The sequence below is a fragment of the Mesoplodon densirostris genome, chromosome 14 (assembly GCF_025265405.1).
Source record: "Mesoplodon densirostris isolate mMesDen1 chromosome 14, mMesDen1 primary haplotype, whole genome shotgun sequence".
NCBI lineage: Eukaryota > Metazoa > Chordata > Mammalia > Artiodactyla > Ziphiidae > Mesoplodon > Mesoplodon densirostris.
The window spans coordinates 63,293,404-63,310,761 of record NC_082674.1 but is presented as its reverse complement, the minus strand read 5'-3'; the positions used below and the strand labels follow the sequence as shown (position 1 = coordinate 63,310,761).

General features: G+C 43.8%; 2 protein-coding genes across 2 annotated transcripts; both read left to right on the top strand.

Moving 5' to 3' along the window:
* Positions 1-7,925: 7,925 nt before the first annotated feature.
* Positions 7,926-12,420, top strand: LOC132501359 (EKC/KEOPS complex subunit TPRKB-like). The gene is made up of 4 exons (XM_060116953.1): positions 7,926-7,964; positions 9,469-9,628; positions 10,758-10,880; positions 12,223-12,420. The coding sequence occupies exons 2-4, from the start codon at positions 9,488-9,490 to the stop codon at positions 12,418-12,420; spliced, it is 462 nt and encodes a 153-aa protein (XP_059972936.1). The 5' UTR covers positions 7,926-7,964; positions 9,469-9,487.
* Positions 12,421-13,886: 1,466 nt separating this feature from the next.
* LOC132501639 (guanine nucleotide-binding protein subunit alpha-12-like) lies at positions 13,887-15,369 on the top strand. The gene has a single exon (XM_060117301.1). The coding sequence runs from the start codon at positions 13,887-13,889 to the stop codon at positions 14,991-14,993; it is 1,107 nt and encodes a 368-aa protein (XP_059973284.1). The 3' UTR covers positions 14,994-15,369.
* Positions 15,370-17,358: the final 1,989 nt, after the last annotated feature.

Below are 17,358 nucleotides of genomic sequence, written 5' to 3'. Positions count from 1 at the left end.
GAAGCGTTGTATCATGGAAAGTCTGATACTGTATATGATAGTTGTTTTCTCTGTTCTGTGTTATAAATGAACATCATGTGGAACCTGACCCTAAGGAAGTGCTCTAACTCAGCTACTCCCTGGTCTGTGTCTGATGAGCTTAGTCAGGTTGCTACCTTTCATCTAGGTGGTGGCTCAGAAAGTTTTTTCTGCCTGCCACATTTAACAGAGATACAAGAGTTCTTCTTGCCAGAGGCTGCTCTGTGGAATTGTTCCTTCGCATACATCATGAACTCTCCCCTGGAAAGATACTGGCGCAGCAAGACAACTGGTGAGGCAAAAAAAGAACCCAGGGACAGGCATGGGAGTCCAGCTAATCTAATAGTTTTAAGGAGTTCCTTGGCAAGCAGTTTCTGAGGAGGACATTGCCAGCAGAAGTGTCATCTTAAGCACTGCCACCTTTGAAAACCTTCTTTGATCGTGTTGTCCTCTCTGTCCTCATCCCATTTCATTTATCAACACAGCTTATTGAAAACCAGTCTCCTTTTTCTATCTCATGTCTCATTTATTCTTCAACACACTGTGTTCCCAGCTTCTGCTCACATCACACCACTGAAAGTTCTCTGGCTAAAGGGACGAGCAACCTTTTTTAAAGGTCTTTAGTGGTCTGTTTAAGCTGTTAAATTTTTTATTTTTATTTAAAAAACACTGGTAAGTATTGGGTTGGCCAAAAAGTTCATTTGGGTTTTTCTGCAGGATGTTACGGAAAACCCAAATGAATTTTTGGCCAACCCAATAGTTTAAAATTCAAATAGTTCTACCGAGATTTCTATGAAAAAGAGTAGTCTTCCCATCAGCACCCCTGCCCTATCCCCTGATTGTCACTCCCCAAAGGCAATCACTTTAAGTATTTTAGCATTATTTTCTAATATTTGCCTCCATATTTAAATACTAGGCTTATATTACCACGTCTTGATTTTTCAGTTTCTGATACTGTCTATTGACTTCCTACTGTGGAAGATGAGAATTTAGCTCTTTCACATCCCCTGTCGACATACACACTTCTGTTCCCCTCATCTTTTCAGGATAGTTATTTCCCAACTTTTGGTTAAATCGGTATTCTGAGTTTATGTTATTTGCTAGGTAAGTATCATTCACCTCTGAACCATCATGTATGAGTATGTCTCCATTCTTACACCATTTTGACCCCTTCATTTCTGTTTGCGTCTTTTCCTATGAACCTATCACTTATTCATCCTCCAAATCTCTAACACCACTGTAACATTTCTCAGTGTGGATAGGGTAAACACATCAGATTCTTTTTTGTTTGAAATCTTTCCTGGATTGATTGGACTTATTCTCGACCTGTTCTAGGTTGGGCACTGTTTTTAGTTTGCCAGGGCTGCCATAAAAAAGTACCACAGACTGGGTGGCTTAAACAACAGATGTTTTATTTTCTTACAGCCCTGGAGGCCAGAAGTCCAAGATCAAAGTGTTGGCAGGGCTGGTTTCTTCTGAGGCCTCTCTCCTTGACTTGTAAATGGCCGTCTTCTCCCTTGGTCTTCACATGGTCTTCCCTCTGTGTCTACGTCCAGATTTCCTTTTCTTATAAGGATACCCAGTCATATTGGATTAGTGCCCACCCTAATGACCTCATTTAAACTTACCTCTTTAAAGACGCCATCTCCAAGTACAGTCACATTCTGAAGTTAGGACAACTTCAACATACGACTTTTGCGGGAGCACAACTCAACACATGACAGGCACGTTGGTTGTTCTCTACACCTGGGGCATAGCTCTTGCCCTGAGATTTCTCTTTGCCTTCACCCTTGTCCTTTCTTATGCCCCTCCTCTGTTCCTGGATCCACAGCTGCTGCTTTCATGGTTTACTTCCCTGTTTGGTGGAGCATATCCTTCCATGGTTTCCCAAGGATTAATGGGCTGTAAATTTTTTGAGGCTTTTGCATGTCTGAAATGGGTTTATTTTATTCTTGCACTGCATTGATAGTTTGATAGACTGTACAATTGTAGGTGAGCACTTTAAAATGCATTTATTCATTGTTTTCCATAGTTCATTGTTGCTGTTTGAAGCCTTGTGCTATTCTGATTCCAGAACTTTTATTTGTGACCTGTAATTTTTCTTTCTGCAAGCTTTAGGATCTTTGTTTCAGGTGTCCTGAAAGTTCATGATATGACTTAGTGTGGGTATTTTTTTAATTCGTAATGCTAGATACTAAGTGAGGTCTTCCAGTCTGGCAGGCTATGTGCATCAGTTCTGGGAAATTTTCTTTTCACTTTATCTTCTCTATTTTCTTTTTGGGGAACTTCTATTAGTTGACTATTGGATTTTCTGAAATGTACCTCTAAGTTAATTATATTTTTTCTTTTATTTTCCATTTTTAATCTTTCTTTTCTTTTTTTTAAATCACAAGAATTTTCTCAGCTTTATTTCCACCCTTCTGTTGATTGTTTAGGTTTTCTGCTACATATTATATACATATTTTTCTGCTATATGTTTTTTAAAATAATTTTATTTATTTATTTATTTTTGGCTGCATTGGGTCTTTGTTGCTGCACGCAGGCTTTCTCTAGTTGCGGGGAGCAGGGGCTCCATAGGAGTTTGGGAGTGTTCCTCTCTCTGCTATATTTTGGAAGAGTTTGAGAAGGATAGGTGTTAGCTCTTCTGTAAGTGTTTGATAGAATTCACCTGTGAAGCCATCTGGTCCTGGGATTTGGTTTGTTGGAAGATTTTTAATCACAGTTTCAATTTCAGTGCTTGTGATTGGTCTGTTCATATTTTCTGTTTCATCCTGGTTCAGTCTCAGCAGGGTGTGCATTTCTAAGAATTTGTCCATTTCTTACAGGTTGTCCATTTTATTGGTATAGAGTTGCTTGTAGTAATCTCTCATGATCCTTTGTATTTCTGCAGTGTCAGTTACTTCTTTTCCATTTCTAATTCTATTGATTTGAGTCCTCTCCCTTTTTTTCTTGATGAGTGTGGCTAATGGTTTATCAATTTTGTTTATCTTCTGAAAGAACCAGCTTTTAGTTTTATTTATCTTTGCTATAATTTCCTTCATTTCTTTCTGATCTGATTTTTATGATTTCTTTCCTTCTGCTAACTTTGGGGGTTTTTTGTTCTTCTTTCTCTAATTGCTTTAGGTGCAAGGTTAGGTTGTTTATTTGAGATGTTTCCTGTTTCTTAAGGTAGGATTGTATTGCTATAAACATCCCTCTTTCATTTGTTTCTAGGTATTTTTTGATTTCCTCTTTGATTTCTTCAGTGATCACTTGGTTATTAAGTAGTGTATTGTTTAGACTCCATGTGGTTGTATTTTTTACAGATCTTTTCCTGTAATTGATATCTAGTCTCATAGCATTGTGGTCAGAAAAGATACTTGATACGATTTCAATTTTCTTAAATTTACCAAGGCTTGATTTGTGACCCAAGATAAGATCTATCCTGGAGAATGTTCCATGAGCACTTGAGAAAAATGTGTATTCTGTTGTTTTTGGATGGAATGTCCTATAAATATCAATTAAGTCCATCTTGTTTAATGTATCATTTAAAGACTTGTGTTTCCTTATTTATTTCATTTTGGATGATCTGTCCATTGGTGAAAGTGAGGTGTCAGAGTCTCCTACTATGATTGTGTTACTGTCTATTTCCCCTTTTATGGCTGTTGGTATTTGCCTTATGTTGAGGTGCTCCTATGTTCGGTCCATAAATATTTACAACTGTTATATCTTCTTCTTGGATCGATCCCTTGATCATTATGTAGTGTCCTTCTTTGTCTCTTGTAATAGTCTTTATTTTAATGTCTATTTTGTCTGATATGAGAATTGCTACTCCAGCTTTCTTTTGATTTCCATTTGCATGGAATATGTTTTTCCATCCCCTCACTTTCAGTCTGTATTCGCTAGGTCTGAAGTGGGTCTCTTGTCGACAGCAGGTCTTGTTTTTGTATCCATTCAGCCAGTCTGTGTCTTTTGGTGGGAGCATTTAATCCATTTACATTTAAGGTAATTATCGATATGTATATTCCTATTCCCATTATCTTAATTGTTTTCGGTTTGTTATTGTAAATCTTTTCCTTCTCTTGTGTTTCTTGTCTAGAGAAGTTCCTTTAGCATTTGTTGTAAAGCTGGTTTGTTGGTGCTGAACTCTCGGCTTTTGCTTGTCTGTAAAGGTTTTAATTTCTCCATCAAATCTGAATGAGATCCTTGCTGGGTAGAGTAATCTTGGTTGTAGGTTTTTCTACTTCATCACTTTAAATATGTCCTGCCACTCCCTTCTGGCTTGCAGAGTTTCTGCTGAAAGATCAGCTGTTAACTGTATGGGGATTCCCTTGTGTGTTATTTGTTGTTTTTCCCTTGCTGCTTTTAATATGCTTTCTTTGTATTTAATTTTTGACAGTTTGAGTAATATGTGTCTTGGCCTGTTTCTCCTTGGATTTATCCTGTATGGGACTCTCTGTGCTTCCGGGACTTGATTAACTATTTCCTTTCCCATATTAGGGAAGTTTTCAACTATTATCTCTTCAAATATTTTCTCAGTCCCTTTCTTTTTCTCTTCTTCTTTTGGGACCCCTATAATTTGAATGTTGGTGCATTTAATGTTGTCTCAGAGGTGTCTGAGACTGTCGGTTCTTTTCATTCTTCTTTATTCTGCTCTGCAGTAGTTATTTCCACTATTTTATCTTTCAGTTCACTTATCCGTTCTTCTGCCTCAGTTATTCTGCTATTGATCCCTTCTAGAGTATTTTAAATTTCATTTATTGTGTTGTTCATCATTGCTTGTTTCATCTTTAGTTCTTCTAGGTCCTTGTTAAATGTTTCTTGCATTTTCTCTATTCTATTTCCAAGTGTGTGGATCATCTTTACTATCATTATTCTGAATTGTTTTTCAGGTAGACTGCCTATTTCCTCTTCATTTGTTAGGTCTGGTGGGTTTTTACCTTGCTCCTTCATCTGCTGTGTGTTTTTCTATGTTTTCATTTTGCTTATGTTACTGTGTTTGGGGTTTCCTTTTTGCAGGCTGCAGTTCGTAGTTCCCGTTGTTTTTGTTGTCTGTCCGCAGTGGCTAAAGTTGGTTCAGTGGGTTGTGTGTGCTTCCTGGTGGAGGGGACTAGTGCCTGTGTTCTGGTGGATGAGGCTGGATCTTGTCTTTCGGGTGGGCAAGTCCATGTCTGGTGGTGTGTTTTGGGGTGTCTGTGGCCTTATTATGATTTTAGGCAGCCTCTCTGCTAATGGGTGGGGTTGTGTTCCTGTCTTGCTAGTTGTTTGGCATAGGGTGTCCAGCACTGTAGCTTGCTGGTCATTGAGTGAAGCTGGGTGTTGGTGTTGAGCTGGAGATCTCTGGGAGATTTTCACCATTTGATATTATGTGGAGCTAGGAGGTCTCTTGTGGACCAGTGTCCTGAAGTTGGCTCTCCCACCTCAGAGGCACAGCCCTGGTGCCTGGCTGGAGCACCAAGAGCCTTTCATCCACACAACTCAGAAAAAAAGGGAGAAAAAGAAGAAAGGAAAGGAAAGGAAAGAAAAGGAAAGGAGGAAGGAAGAAAGAAAGAAAGGAGAAAATAAAATATAATAAAGTTATTAAAATAAAAAATAATTATTAAAAAAAATTTTTTAAGTAAATTAAAAAAAAACAGACAGACAGAACCCTAGGACAAATGGTGAAAGGAAAGCCATACAGACAAAATCTCACACAGAAGCATACACATACACACTCACAAAAAGAGGAAAAGAGGAAAAAATAATCTATCTTGCTCCCAATGTCCACCTCCTCAATTTGGGATGTTTTCTTGTGTATTCAGGTATTCCACAGATGCAGGATACATCAAGTTGATTGTGGAGCTTTAATCCACTGCTTCTGAGGCTGCTGGGAGAGATTTCCCTTTCTCTTCTTTGTTTGCACAGCTCCCCGGGGTTCAGCTTTGGATTTGGACCCGCCTCTGCGTGTAGGTCACCTGAGGCCGTCTCTTCTTCGCTCAGACAGGACGAGGTTAAAGGAGCCGCTGATTCGGAGGTTCTGGCTCACTCAGGCCGTGGGGAGGTAGGGGTATGGATGCGGGGCAAGCCTGTGGCGGCAGAGGCCGGCATGATGTTGCACCAGCCTGAGGCGTGCCGTTTGTTCGCCCGGGGAATTTGTCCCTGGATCACAGGACCCTGGCAGTGGCAGGCTGCAGAAGCTCCTGGGAGGGGAGGTGGGGATAGTGACGTGTGCTTGCACACAGGCTTCTTGGTGGCTGCTGCAGTAGCCTTAGCATCTCATGCCCGTCTCTGGGGTCTGCACTGAGAGCCGCGGCTCGCGCCCATCTCTGGAGCTCCTTTAAGCAGCGCTCTTAATCCCCTCTCCTCGCGCACCAGGAAATAAAGAGGGAAGAAAAAGTCTCTTGCCTCTTCAGCAGCTCCAGACTTTTTCCAGAGTCCCTCCCAGTTATCCGTGGTGCACTAACCCCTTCTGGCTGTGTTCACGCCACCAACCCCAGTCCTTTCCCTGTGATCCGACAGAAGTCCGAGCCTCAGCTCCCAGCCCCCGCCCACCCCGGCGGCCGAGCAGACAAGCCTCTCGGGCTGGTGAGTGCTGGTCGGCAGCGATCCTCCATTCGGGAACCTCTCCGCTTTGCCCTCGGCAGCCCTGTTGCTGCGCTCTCCTCTGCGGCTCCAAGGCTTCCGCCCTCCACCACCCGCAGTCTCAGCCCGCGAAGGGGCTTCTAGTGTGTGGAAACCTTTCCTCCTTCACAGCTCCCTCCCACTGGTGCAGGTCCCGTCCCTATTCTTTGTCTCTGTTTTTTCTTTTTTCTTTTGCCCTACCCAGGTACGTGGGGAGTTTCTTGCCTTTTGGGAGGTCTGAGGTCTTATGCCAGCATTCAGTGGGTGTTCTATAGGAGCAGTTCCACGTGTAGATGTATTTGTGATGTATCTGTGGGGAGGAAGGTGATCTCCACGTCCTACTCTTCCGCCATCTTCCTCAACTTCCTACCTGTCTTTTTGTTGAAAGAAAAGTATTGACCAACATGAGCCCCAAGCATAAAAAACATGGAAAATAATTCTCTACACCCTGTTCAGCAGATTACCTCCCCTTTTGGAGGCTGATACACTAAGGATGACAAGTCGAATTTGTGAGCCTGCTGGATGAAGAGGTGGATTCCATTAACGTACTGTCACCTCTCTCTGAAGTACCTCAGGTAGGTCGCCGACTGCATTCATCTCCAGGAGATCTTTCTCCAGTGAGCGTACCCAGAACAAGAAGCAAACTGAATCCCGCCTGCCTCGAAAAATAACTGTTGAATCTCGAGCAGCGGAGACGTACGTAGAAGCTCATTGGAGCCAATACTTTTCTTTGCATGGGAAGAAACTGAGGACGTCTCGTCCAATGCCAAGGTGCTTAAGGACCTGGCGGAGACCCACACCCATCCCTCAGCTTCCGGACCCGCCGGAGGAGTCTGGCCTCCTCCCTCGCCCGAAGAGGCGGATGGAGCCCCGGCTCTCCTTCGCGTCCGCTGATGCGAGGCAAGCTGGGGAAAAAGGGTGTGCCGGGAGGGTGGAGAAGGGGCACAGCTGAGGGCGATCTTCTGGAAGTTCAGGGCTTTGTTTCCATGGGGAAGATGTTACGAGAGGAACGGGGACGTGACAGTGAGTCCTTGCTGAGCAAAAGCTGGCTGGGCGGAACGGAAGATGCAGTCCCGGCACCCATTTTCTAGACAACAGATGTGATTCTCGGCGTCCTTGTTTATCGAGCACCTCCCGAGGCCTGGCCCTGTGATGCAGCCCGGCAATGATCGTCTTAGTCTCTCCCTGATGTATCAGCTGATGATACATCATCCTGATAAGGCCGCGACTCACCAAAGTTGTGACAGAGGAGCTCCTAGCATAGGGAGCTAGTCCTCAGTTCTGGGCGCGCTGGTAAACGGACTCTTACCGGCAAGTTGAAGCGAAGGAGGATTGCATTAGGGGAACTGCCTGTCCTAGAGTGAGAGGTTAGTATCCAACGATGATTCGAAGTTTCTGACCTGAGTGAATTATATAAAACAAAACAAACCATTCTGACGTTTGCTAGGGGGCCTTTTTCCCCTACTGTAAAAACAAAAACCACAAAAAAAATTTTTTTCCTCCCTGGTTATATGTATTCATTATATTTTGTGTGCACACTGCAGAAAATTCAGAACATACACACAAAAATATTTTTTATAGAAAACAATAAAAATTACCTGCAATTCTGCTATACAAGATGGCCATATTTTGGTGTGCTTCCTTTATGTTTTTGCTTTCTGAGTGAATCTTTTTGTATAATTGGGTATACATTCTGTCTGTATCTATTTTTGTTCCATTGGACGTTATCATGATAATAAAGGTTGAACTGCTGTGTGCTAGGACATTATTCACAAATTTTATTATTTCCTGATTGTAACAGAAAAGATCAGATGTAATTCCAGCAAGTCAAGGATAACTTTTTGTTGTATTTTTCTTTCAATATTTTTTCTTTTTGTGTACCTTTTAAAAAACCCACAATTTGTGCCACATTTTGTGTTTTGTTTTCCAATCAGATGTGAAGTACTTAATGTTATTTATTGCTATATTTACACATCCTTAACTACTCTTCAAGACTAGTTTTTAGTGGTTGTTTAGTAAAAACCAGTCCCCTGTTACTAGTTAGGTAGGTTTTCAACTTTTTACTCTTAGGATGATGAGAAGGACATCTTATTACATAAATCTTCAGATTGCCAATTTATTCCTCAAGAAAAATGCTAGCAATGGAACCTCCTAGGTAAAAGGATAAAATGAACCTATAAAATTGCCTCACCCAAATATCTCATTGGAACTGTAATTGAAATTGTTTTAAAGATCAGACTTTTTCAGTGCTTAGTTTTTCCATTTCAAAGATAGATTGTGTCTTTCCAGTTATTTGTCTTTTATGTCCTTTTCTTGTTAAATTTACATCTATAAAGGGCCAGTATTATTATTTAAGAATTGTACCCTCTTGGCTAAATTCCCATGTGTGAAATGAATATCTTTGAGTTGTGTCATACTTTCTTCTATAAGATTATTATCTTTATATTTGTGTCTAGGTTCTACTAAAATATAAATAAATGGTGAGATCAGAAAGCTAAAAAGACCAAGTTAGAGTGAGGTTTCCTTAATGCTATAAGTAACCTGTGGTCTAAAAACTTTTTGGTTTTCTGCTCCTAGTTGTCTGTTGGGAAGCTGCCCTTCTTCCATGCATCAGAGCCTGCCTTATCTGCACAACCAGGGGGCCAGGTGTCAACCCTGATCCTTTACCAGGAATGGTAAAGGAAGCTAGAAACAGCTCAGCAGGGTTAGGAAGACAGTGTCTCATGAGAATACCAAATGTTTTTGGGTGGATTTTTCTAGTTTAACAGTTCTACATCTTATTATTCAAGTTACTTTAATATATTTAATTGTTAGTAAGGATATTTGTGACTTACAGTTGTTAACTTTTGGTCTTTTGGTCTTGTGCAATAGAGTCTTGCTTATCGATGAAATGCAGTTAACACACCAGCTGGACCTATTTCCCGAATACAGGGTGACACTTCTGTTATTTAAATATGTAAAAAATGCTGGAGACTTGAGAAAAAAGGCCATGGAAGGTGCCATTGATGGCTCATTAATAAATCCTACAGTGGTAAGTACTCGTGGGAATGAGTGAACCATATGGGAGTTTAAGAATATGATGATTTTTCATGACGTTATAGGTTAACCTAAAATTGTTATATTCAGGTAAAAAGTTCTTGTCCAAGCTGTAGAGTGGAATCAGATTTGGCCAGCCTTGAATTTAACAGTGAATAGAAGCTGAAGTGCCAGGGTCTGCCCTTGGAGATGTGAAAGGTGGTCTAGCTCTGATGTGATGGCAGAAGCCTGGATCTCCATCTTCTCTTCTGAACTAGAAAATCTCTGTAAAGGAGACATTGCATAGTGGTAGAATCAGCAGGACTTAAATCCCAGATATGCCATTTATTATGACTTTGAGCAAGTGGTAGCCAACCTTTATTAGTGCTTATTTGGTTCCTGGCATTGTTCTAAGTTCTTTACATATACCGCTAACTCACTTAATCTTCATAACCCTGTGAAGTAAGTATGGTGATTATCTGCTTCTACGGATAAAACACTAAGGAATTTGCCCAGGTTCCCTCGGTGGTAAGTGACAGAACTGGAATTCCAACTCATTCTTTTTTTTTTTTTTTTTTTTTTGCGGTACGCGGGCCTCTCACTGTTGTGGCCCCTCCTGTTGTGGAGCACAGGCTCCGGACGCGAAGGCTCAGCGGCCATGGCTCACAGGCCCAGCTGCTCCACAGCGTGTGGGATCTTCCCGGACCAGGGCACGAACCCATGTCCCCTCCATCAGCAGGCAGACTCCCAACCACTGCACCACCAGGGAAGCACCCCCAACTCATTCTTTGCCTTGGTTTCCTCATCTATTGCATGTGAATAATGATACAGATGTCATAGGGTAGTTTTGAGAAGTATAGAAAATGAAGGTAAAATGTTGAGAATATGGCCTTTCCCATAATAATAGCCCTCAATAAGTGTTGTTTTAAAACTTTTTACTATTTACGTAAGTTGCTTGCAGCTGTAAAATTCTGTGATTTTCTAAACACCATAGGCCCTTAAGATTTTGAAAATTTTGAAAATGTAGGCCATAGGAATTGTGATGAAGTAAAACCCCCTGACACTGAAGTTAACATGATATAGGGCATACGTCTTCAGAGTACTCCAGATTCTCTGTTTGTAATTCTTTTTGTTCTCTTTGGTAGATTGTCGATCCATTTCAGATACTTGTGGCAGCAAACAAAGCAGTTCACCTCTACAAACTGGGAAAAATGAAGACAAGAACTCTATCTACTGAAATTATTTTCAATCTTTCCCCAAATAACAATGTAATTAATATGGAATTTACTTACTTTATATCTTTTGACCTTGTCATGGTAGCCTTTGTACTCATTGTTGGGTTGGAGCCTGTTGTTAGTAACAAATGAAAATAATAGTGAAGAAAGAATGCTGGACAGAGAGTTGAGGTTTAGCATTGCCTCTTACTAGACAAATAAGCTTTGGAGTCACTTCACATATGAGTAAACTAAAGTTTAGCTAAATTAAGTGAGGATAGTTTTATTTGTCCTTCCTGACCATATAGAGTCAGGAAGATCACTCTAAGTGATATTTAAATCTAATGATAAAAATTAGGCATGGATATTTGTGTGTTATCATGTGTATCTTTTGTTCTCCCCATAAACTCTTTGAAGATAGAACCCATGTCTTTTCCATACACAAGCCTGCCTGGGACCTAGAACAGCCCTTTAACACATGCTCACACACCCATTGCATAGGAAGAGTTTGTGGTTTGAGATACTGATAGTAATCAAAGTTATTGAATTAAAAACATTCTACCTGGGGCACATTTGGAAAAAAAAGTAATTTTGCTGACGAAGTTTTAGTATTACTACTACTATTAACAACACAATCAAGTGCTGACATCAAGAGAAGAGTTAGGAAAACCAAGGCATAGTTTAAAATACAGATGTTTGAAAAGTTTATAAAATGTGTGGTGATAGAATTCCCCAGTACCTGGGGGAAAATTACTGGGTAACTATTGTTTCTTTGAGATCACTGAAATAACTCAGGAGACTGTACAATTCATAAACATCTGTTGAGCTTGTCCCTGTTCCAGCTGTAGGGGCAGAAGAAACAGATATGTTCCTGAGGAAGGCAGATGAACAAGACAAAGTCCAAATGCCCTAAGATAATTGATATAATGGGAATAATAATGCAAATCTGTGGGAACAAAGAAGCAATTCATTCTGTAAGGAGGAAAGTGCAAGGGGAGTGACATTTGAACTGGACCTTGAAAGATGAGGGCACTCCAGGCAGAGGGCAAAGTGTGAGCCCAGGCAAAAAAAGTATGAAATGACGGGAGCCCCAAACAGTCCCGACTGGCTAGAGGGCAGGAGTGCATGGCTAGAGGGTCACTTAGGTCCAGGGGGAGTGGGTGTTTGTGCGCCATGCCAAGTCCAGGCTTGACTCTATGGGAATGAGGTGCAGCTTTGAGCAGGGAGTACTCAAGAGGCAGAGCTGGTAGATATTAGGAAGGGATTGTTGAAAAACTGTAGACAGAGAAAACCATTAGGATATGAAAAATAAGAATCTGACCAGGAAAGAACACAAACGGGGAGAGATATCAGAGGTTGAAACTACTGGTTTTATTGTCTTTTTTCTCCCCCTTAGATTTCAGAGGCCTTGAAAAAATTTGGTATCTCGGCAAATGACACTTCAGTTCTGATTGCTTATATTGAAGAGGAAGAAAAACAAATAAATCAAGAATACCTAATATCTCAGGTAGAAGGTCATCAAGTTTCTCTCAAAAATCTCCCTGAAGTAACAAATATTACGGAAGTCAAAAGATTTGTAAGCCTGTATCTTTAGAAAGAGCATGATAGATGTGGAATAATACTGTTTGCTTATTGAACACCAATGCTTCTATATATTTTAACTTTTAAGAAAGGTTAATGTAATTAAAAGTTACTTTAAAAATAATTATAGATGCAAAGAATTGGAAATGCAGGTTTATGTAACATATAATTAAACTTAGTTGATGCATTCTTTTTATATATATATAAATTTATTTATTATTTGTGGCTACGTTGGGCCTTCGTTGCTGCACACGGGCTTTCTCTAGTTGCGGCAAGCGGGGGCTACTCTTCGTTGCAGTGCACAGGCTTCTCATTGTGGTGGCTTTTCTTGTTGCCGAGCATGGGCTCTAGGCACGCGGGCTTCAGTAGTTGTGGCACACGGGCTCAGTAGTTGTGGTTCGTGGACTGTAGAGCACAGGCTTCAGTAGTTGTGGTGCATGGGCTTATTTGCTCAGCAGCATGTGGGATCTTCCCGGGCCAGGGCTCGAACCCATGTCTCCTGCATTGGCAGGTATCGGATTCTTAACCACCATGCCACCAGGGAAGCCCAATGCATTCTTTTTAAAAGAATTGATAATTTTAAATATCCATATTTTACACAGTACATTTGAAATGTAAAATGTAGTATGAAGTTAATGTCTAGATGAATGCTTTTAAAATTGCATTTCTTTTAAATTTCTTTTAAAATGTATTTCTATGTTTAGAGAGTTATCACCATAACTGCAATTGAAACTTTTTTTTTTTTTTTTTTTTTTGCGGTACATGGGCCTGTCACTGTTGTGGCCTCTCCCATTGCAGAGCACAGGCTTTGGATACGCAGGCTCAGCGGCCATGGCTCATGGGCCTAGCCGCTCCGCGGCATGTGGGATCTTCCTGGACTAGGGCACGAACCCGGGTCCCCTGCATCGGCAGGCAGACTCTCAACCACTGCGCCACCAGGAAAGCCCCTGCAATTGAAACTTTTGATGTAAGTGATGAATTGTCATCTACTTTCCATACTTTAATCACATTGTGATTTTACACCGTTATCCCAATAATTGAGTAATAAATTCACATATACATGCTCGTGTAATGAAAATTAGTAGTACATGAATATGTCAGCATGTCATAATCTGTCTTTTATTTTTACAGATATATAAACTATCTTCACAAGAAGAAAGAATTGGGACATTATTGGATGGTATCATTTGTAGGATGTCAACAAAAGATGTTTTGTGAAATGACAGAAATATTAAAAATTTTCAGCAATTATAAAAAACATTCATTATTTTTTCCAGATTATAAAATCTATCATGTTTGTTGTAGAAAATTTTAAAGCACAGAATGGTAACAAAGGAAAAAAAAAAAAGTCCTGATCCTATCTCTTAATATTTTAACACATAACCATGGGGGCCTCGGGGCGGCGGCGGCGGCGGACGTGGCCTGAGGGAGCGGCCGGCTGCCGCCTCGCCCGCCGCAGGGTCCATGGCCTGAGCGGCCATGTCCGGCGTGGTGTGGACCCTCAGCCGCTGCCTGCTGCAGGCCGAGGCCGGCGGGGCCCGCGACGCAGAGCGCGAGGCATGGCGGCGCAGCCGGGACATCGACGCGGGGCTGGCCCGCGAGCGGCGCCTCATCAAGATTCTGCTGCTGGGCGCGGGTGAGAGCGGCAAGTCCACCTTCCTCAAGCAGATGCGCATCATCCACAGCCGTGAGTTCGACCAGGAGGCGCTGCTCGAGTTCCACGACACCATCTTCGACAACATCCTTAAGGGCTCAAGGGTTCTGGTTGATGCACGAGACAAGCTTGGTATTCCTTGGCAGTATTCTGAAAATGAGAAGCACGGGATGTTCCTCATGGCTTTTGAGAACAAAGCAGGGCTGCCCGTGGAGCCTGCCACCTTCCAGCTGTACGTACCTGCTCTGAGCGCGCTCTGGAGGGATTCGGGCATCAGGGAAGCTTTCAGCCGGAGGAGCGAGTTTCAGCTGGGTGAATCGGTGAAGTACTTCCTGGATAACTTGGACCAGATTGGCCAGCTGAATTACTTTCCTAGCAAGCAGGACATCCTGCTGGCGAGGAAGGCCACCAAGGGCACCGTGGAGCATGACTTTGTCATCAAAAAAATCCCCTTCAAGATGGTGGATGTGGGCGGCCAGCGGTCTCAGCGCCAGAAGTGGTTCCAGTGCTTTGATGGGATCACGTCGATCCTGTTCATGGTCTCGTCCAGCGAGTACGACCAGGTCCTCATGGAAGACAGGCGCACCAACCACCTGGTGGAGTCCATGAACATCTTTGAGACCATCGTTAACAACAAGCTCTTCTTCAACGTCTCCATCATCCTGTTCCTGAACAAGATGGACCTCCTGGTGGAGAAAGTAAAGACTGTCAGCATCAAGAAGCACTTCCCAGACTTCAAGGGTGACCCCCACAGGCTGGAGGACGTCCAGCACTACCTGGTCCAGTGTTTCGACCGGAAGAGACGGAATCGCAGTAAGCCCCTCTTCCACCACTTCACCACCGCCATAGACACCGAGAACATCCACTTCGTGTTTCACGCTGTGAAGGACACCATCCTGCAAGAGAACCTGAAAGATATTATGTTGCAGTGAAAGAGGAGGCCCCTCGCTCTAGCGGTCCTTCAGCAGCCTCGCCGGCCACAGGCCAGATCTCCCTGATGTCCCGGAGCGGGTTTCCCGAATCCATGCCTTCAACACCTGGCTCAGGGATGCTGTGAGGCCCGCCACGCTCTGGCCAAAGGACGTGACACTTTGATGTTAGCTACTGAATCCTGGGGACTAGTGAAACTACTGAAAATCCAAGCGATCACTTTGGTATTAACGTGTAATGCCTAATAACACAGCTTTCTTTCTTTTTACAGAAACTATTCCTTCTCTGACACAATGTAATCGAGGACTGCGTGCGTGTGCACGCGCACTCTGTCTTCAATGACAGAAACACGAAAACCGACATCTTTGCAGATGGCTTTTCTCTCTAACTCGAGAGTGCTTGGTGAGGAGTGTTGCTGGGGCGGGGGGAGGGGGGGTGGTTTGTAGGAGGTGAAGCGCAGGCTGTCGCCACCACCTCCCCAAGGGAGCGCACTGCCTTTTAAGTCTCTTGTGCTGATGTCCCGAGAGGCCCTGGCCCGGCCGTCAGATGAGAGGGTGGCAGTGAGAGCTGGCGGTGTGGACTTAAGGCCCCACAGCCTGCGCTCTCTTCCTGCCCTGTCCGATCAGCCCGCAGCATGATGGGACACGGGGCGGAAGCTGTGCGCATGGGCGCTGCCGTGAACGGCCCCCTCTCCTCTGCACAGGGCAGTGCCCACTGCCTCTGTGCCCACCCTCCCCGCCCCTTGGCAAAGACTTCAACCAGCTGGCCTTGCAGATGACTCTTCTGTCTTCTGAGTCGTCTCTGACGCTGCAGTCGGCTGCAGGGAGCCTTTCCTTCTTTGGAGGAAGTGGAGAGCTCCTTTCCTCTCAGGGGCTTCCGAGAGCTGGCGGCATTGCCAGCGGAGCCCTCGTTAATGCCCCCAGGCTCCGCGCTGCCTTCTAGTGGCCGAGAATCGAGGTTCTCATTCACGGTCTCGCTTCTACTAACGTACACACGTAGCAGGAAAACTGTCGGACGTGGTCTCTTCTGAGTGAAACTTCAGAGGCTGTGAATGTCGATGCGAGCTGGTCAATCTTACACTCAGTTAACTTGTCTGGTTACTCTGTCCAGGTGTCTTTCACTGTGTTTAAAAATACATTGCATTCCAAACTGGTCCCCGCTGTGTATTACTCTACTCAAGAGTGTCTGGCGTGTTGAAGACTCTGTCTAGCATTTAAAAGAGAAAAAAGCTTCCTCTGTCAGTGGCACTAGAATGTTCCTGTGGTTGAGTAACCGTCCCCGGGCCCCATCCCCAGGCCACACTGTTCCTGGTCCTGCGTCCCTGGTTAGTGGCTTGCTTGCCTTCACCCAGCAGATAAACAGGGATCTTGTGGCAGATGCTGTGGCAGATGCTGACCCAGGAGGAAAGGGAGGAAAGAAACTGCTTCTGAGTCAGCCTTGTTATCACAGGGTTTTAATGAGGAGATGACATGAAATCCTGTCTCTCTGGGCGCTCAAGACTTCCTGTCGATGTTTGCTGGGGTTTCAGCTCTTTTTTTTGGCTGGAGAAAAGTTGCTGTTTTTGTACTGCTTCCTGTGGCTCTTCATAAACTGAGAGGACGTGCCCCGGGATCGGGGCTGATGACCGAGGCTGAAAGGAAAAAGAACATTCTCAACGGGCTGCATCAGGGCGGCCCAAGACCCCGCTATCGCCGCTCAGAGGACCCTGTCCTGGGGCACGAGCACTCCTCGCCTGCCGGGTTCCAGGTCTCACATGTGTGTCGGGACCCACGCGCTTCCTCACCAGCCTGGAAACGCTCCCTGTGGTCTGGTGGAGGGGGCGGTCGGCGTAGCCGGTGCAGGTGCCCGTCCGAACGGCTTGCTGGCTGGCGAGTGGGGTCAGCACGGTCGGCAAGTGCCGTTTGTCCTTTAAACCATCTGACGCGGCTGCTGGTTTGCTTTCAGAGGCGGAAGCGAGTTGGTGTAGACAGGGAAGCTGAGCGGACTGGGAAGCAGGGGGGACGGCCCGAGGGGGGCCCCTGCCCGGCCCAGAACTGACCCGCTCTCCCCCCTGCGGCCGAGCTCCCCTCTTCATGGTAAGCTGAGTGGACGGCTTAGTCCTGCAGGGCGCCCGGCCCTCAATTCCATGATTGGTCGGCATCCGAGAAGAAGATCGCTCTTTGCAAGGTCAACTGAAACCATTTACAGCCTTTCTACACATAGATTATAGTCACTTTTCTCTCCAAAACCTTAGGCTTTTCTATTTTTTAAATTTTAATTTCACTGTTACCCTCGATTATTGTCTTTTTTATTGAGATAGTTGTGCCTCATCTGTTATTGCAAAAATGTAACAATAAACTTCCTCAAACTAAAAAAAAAAAAAGATAA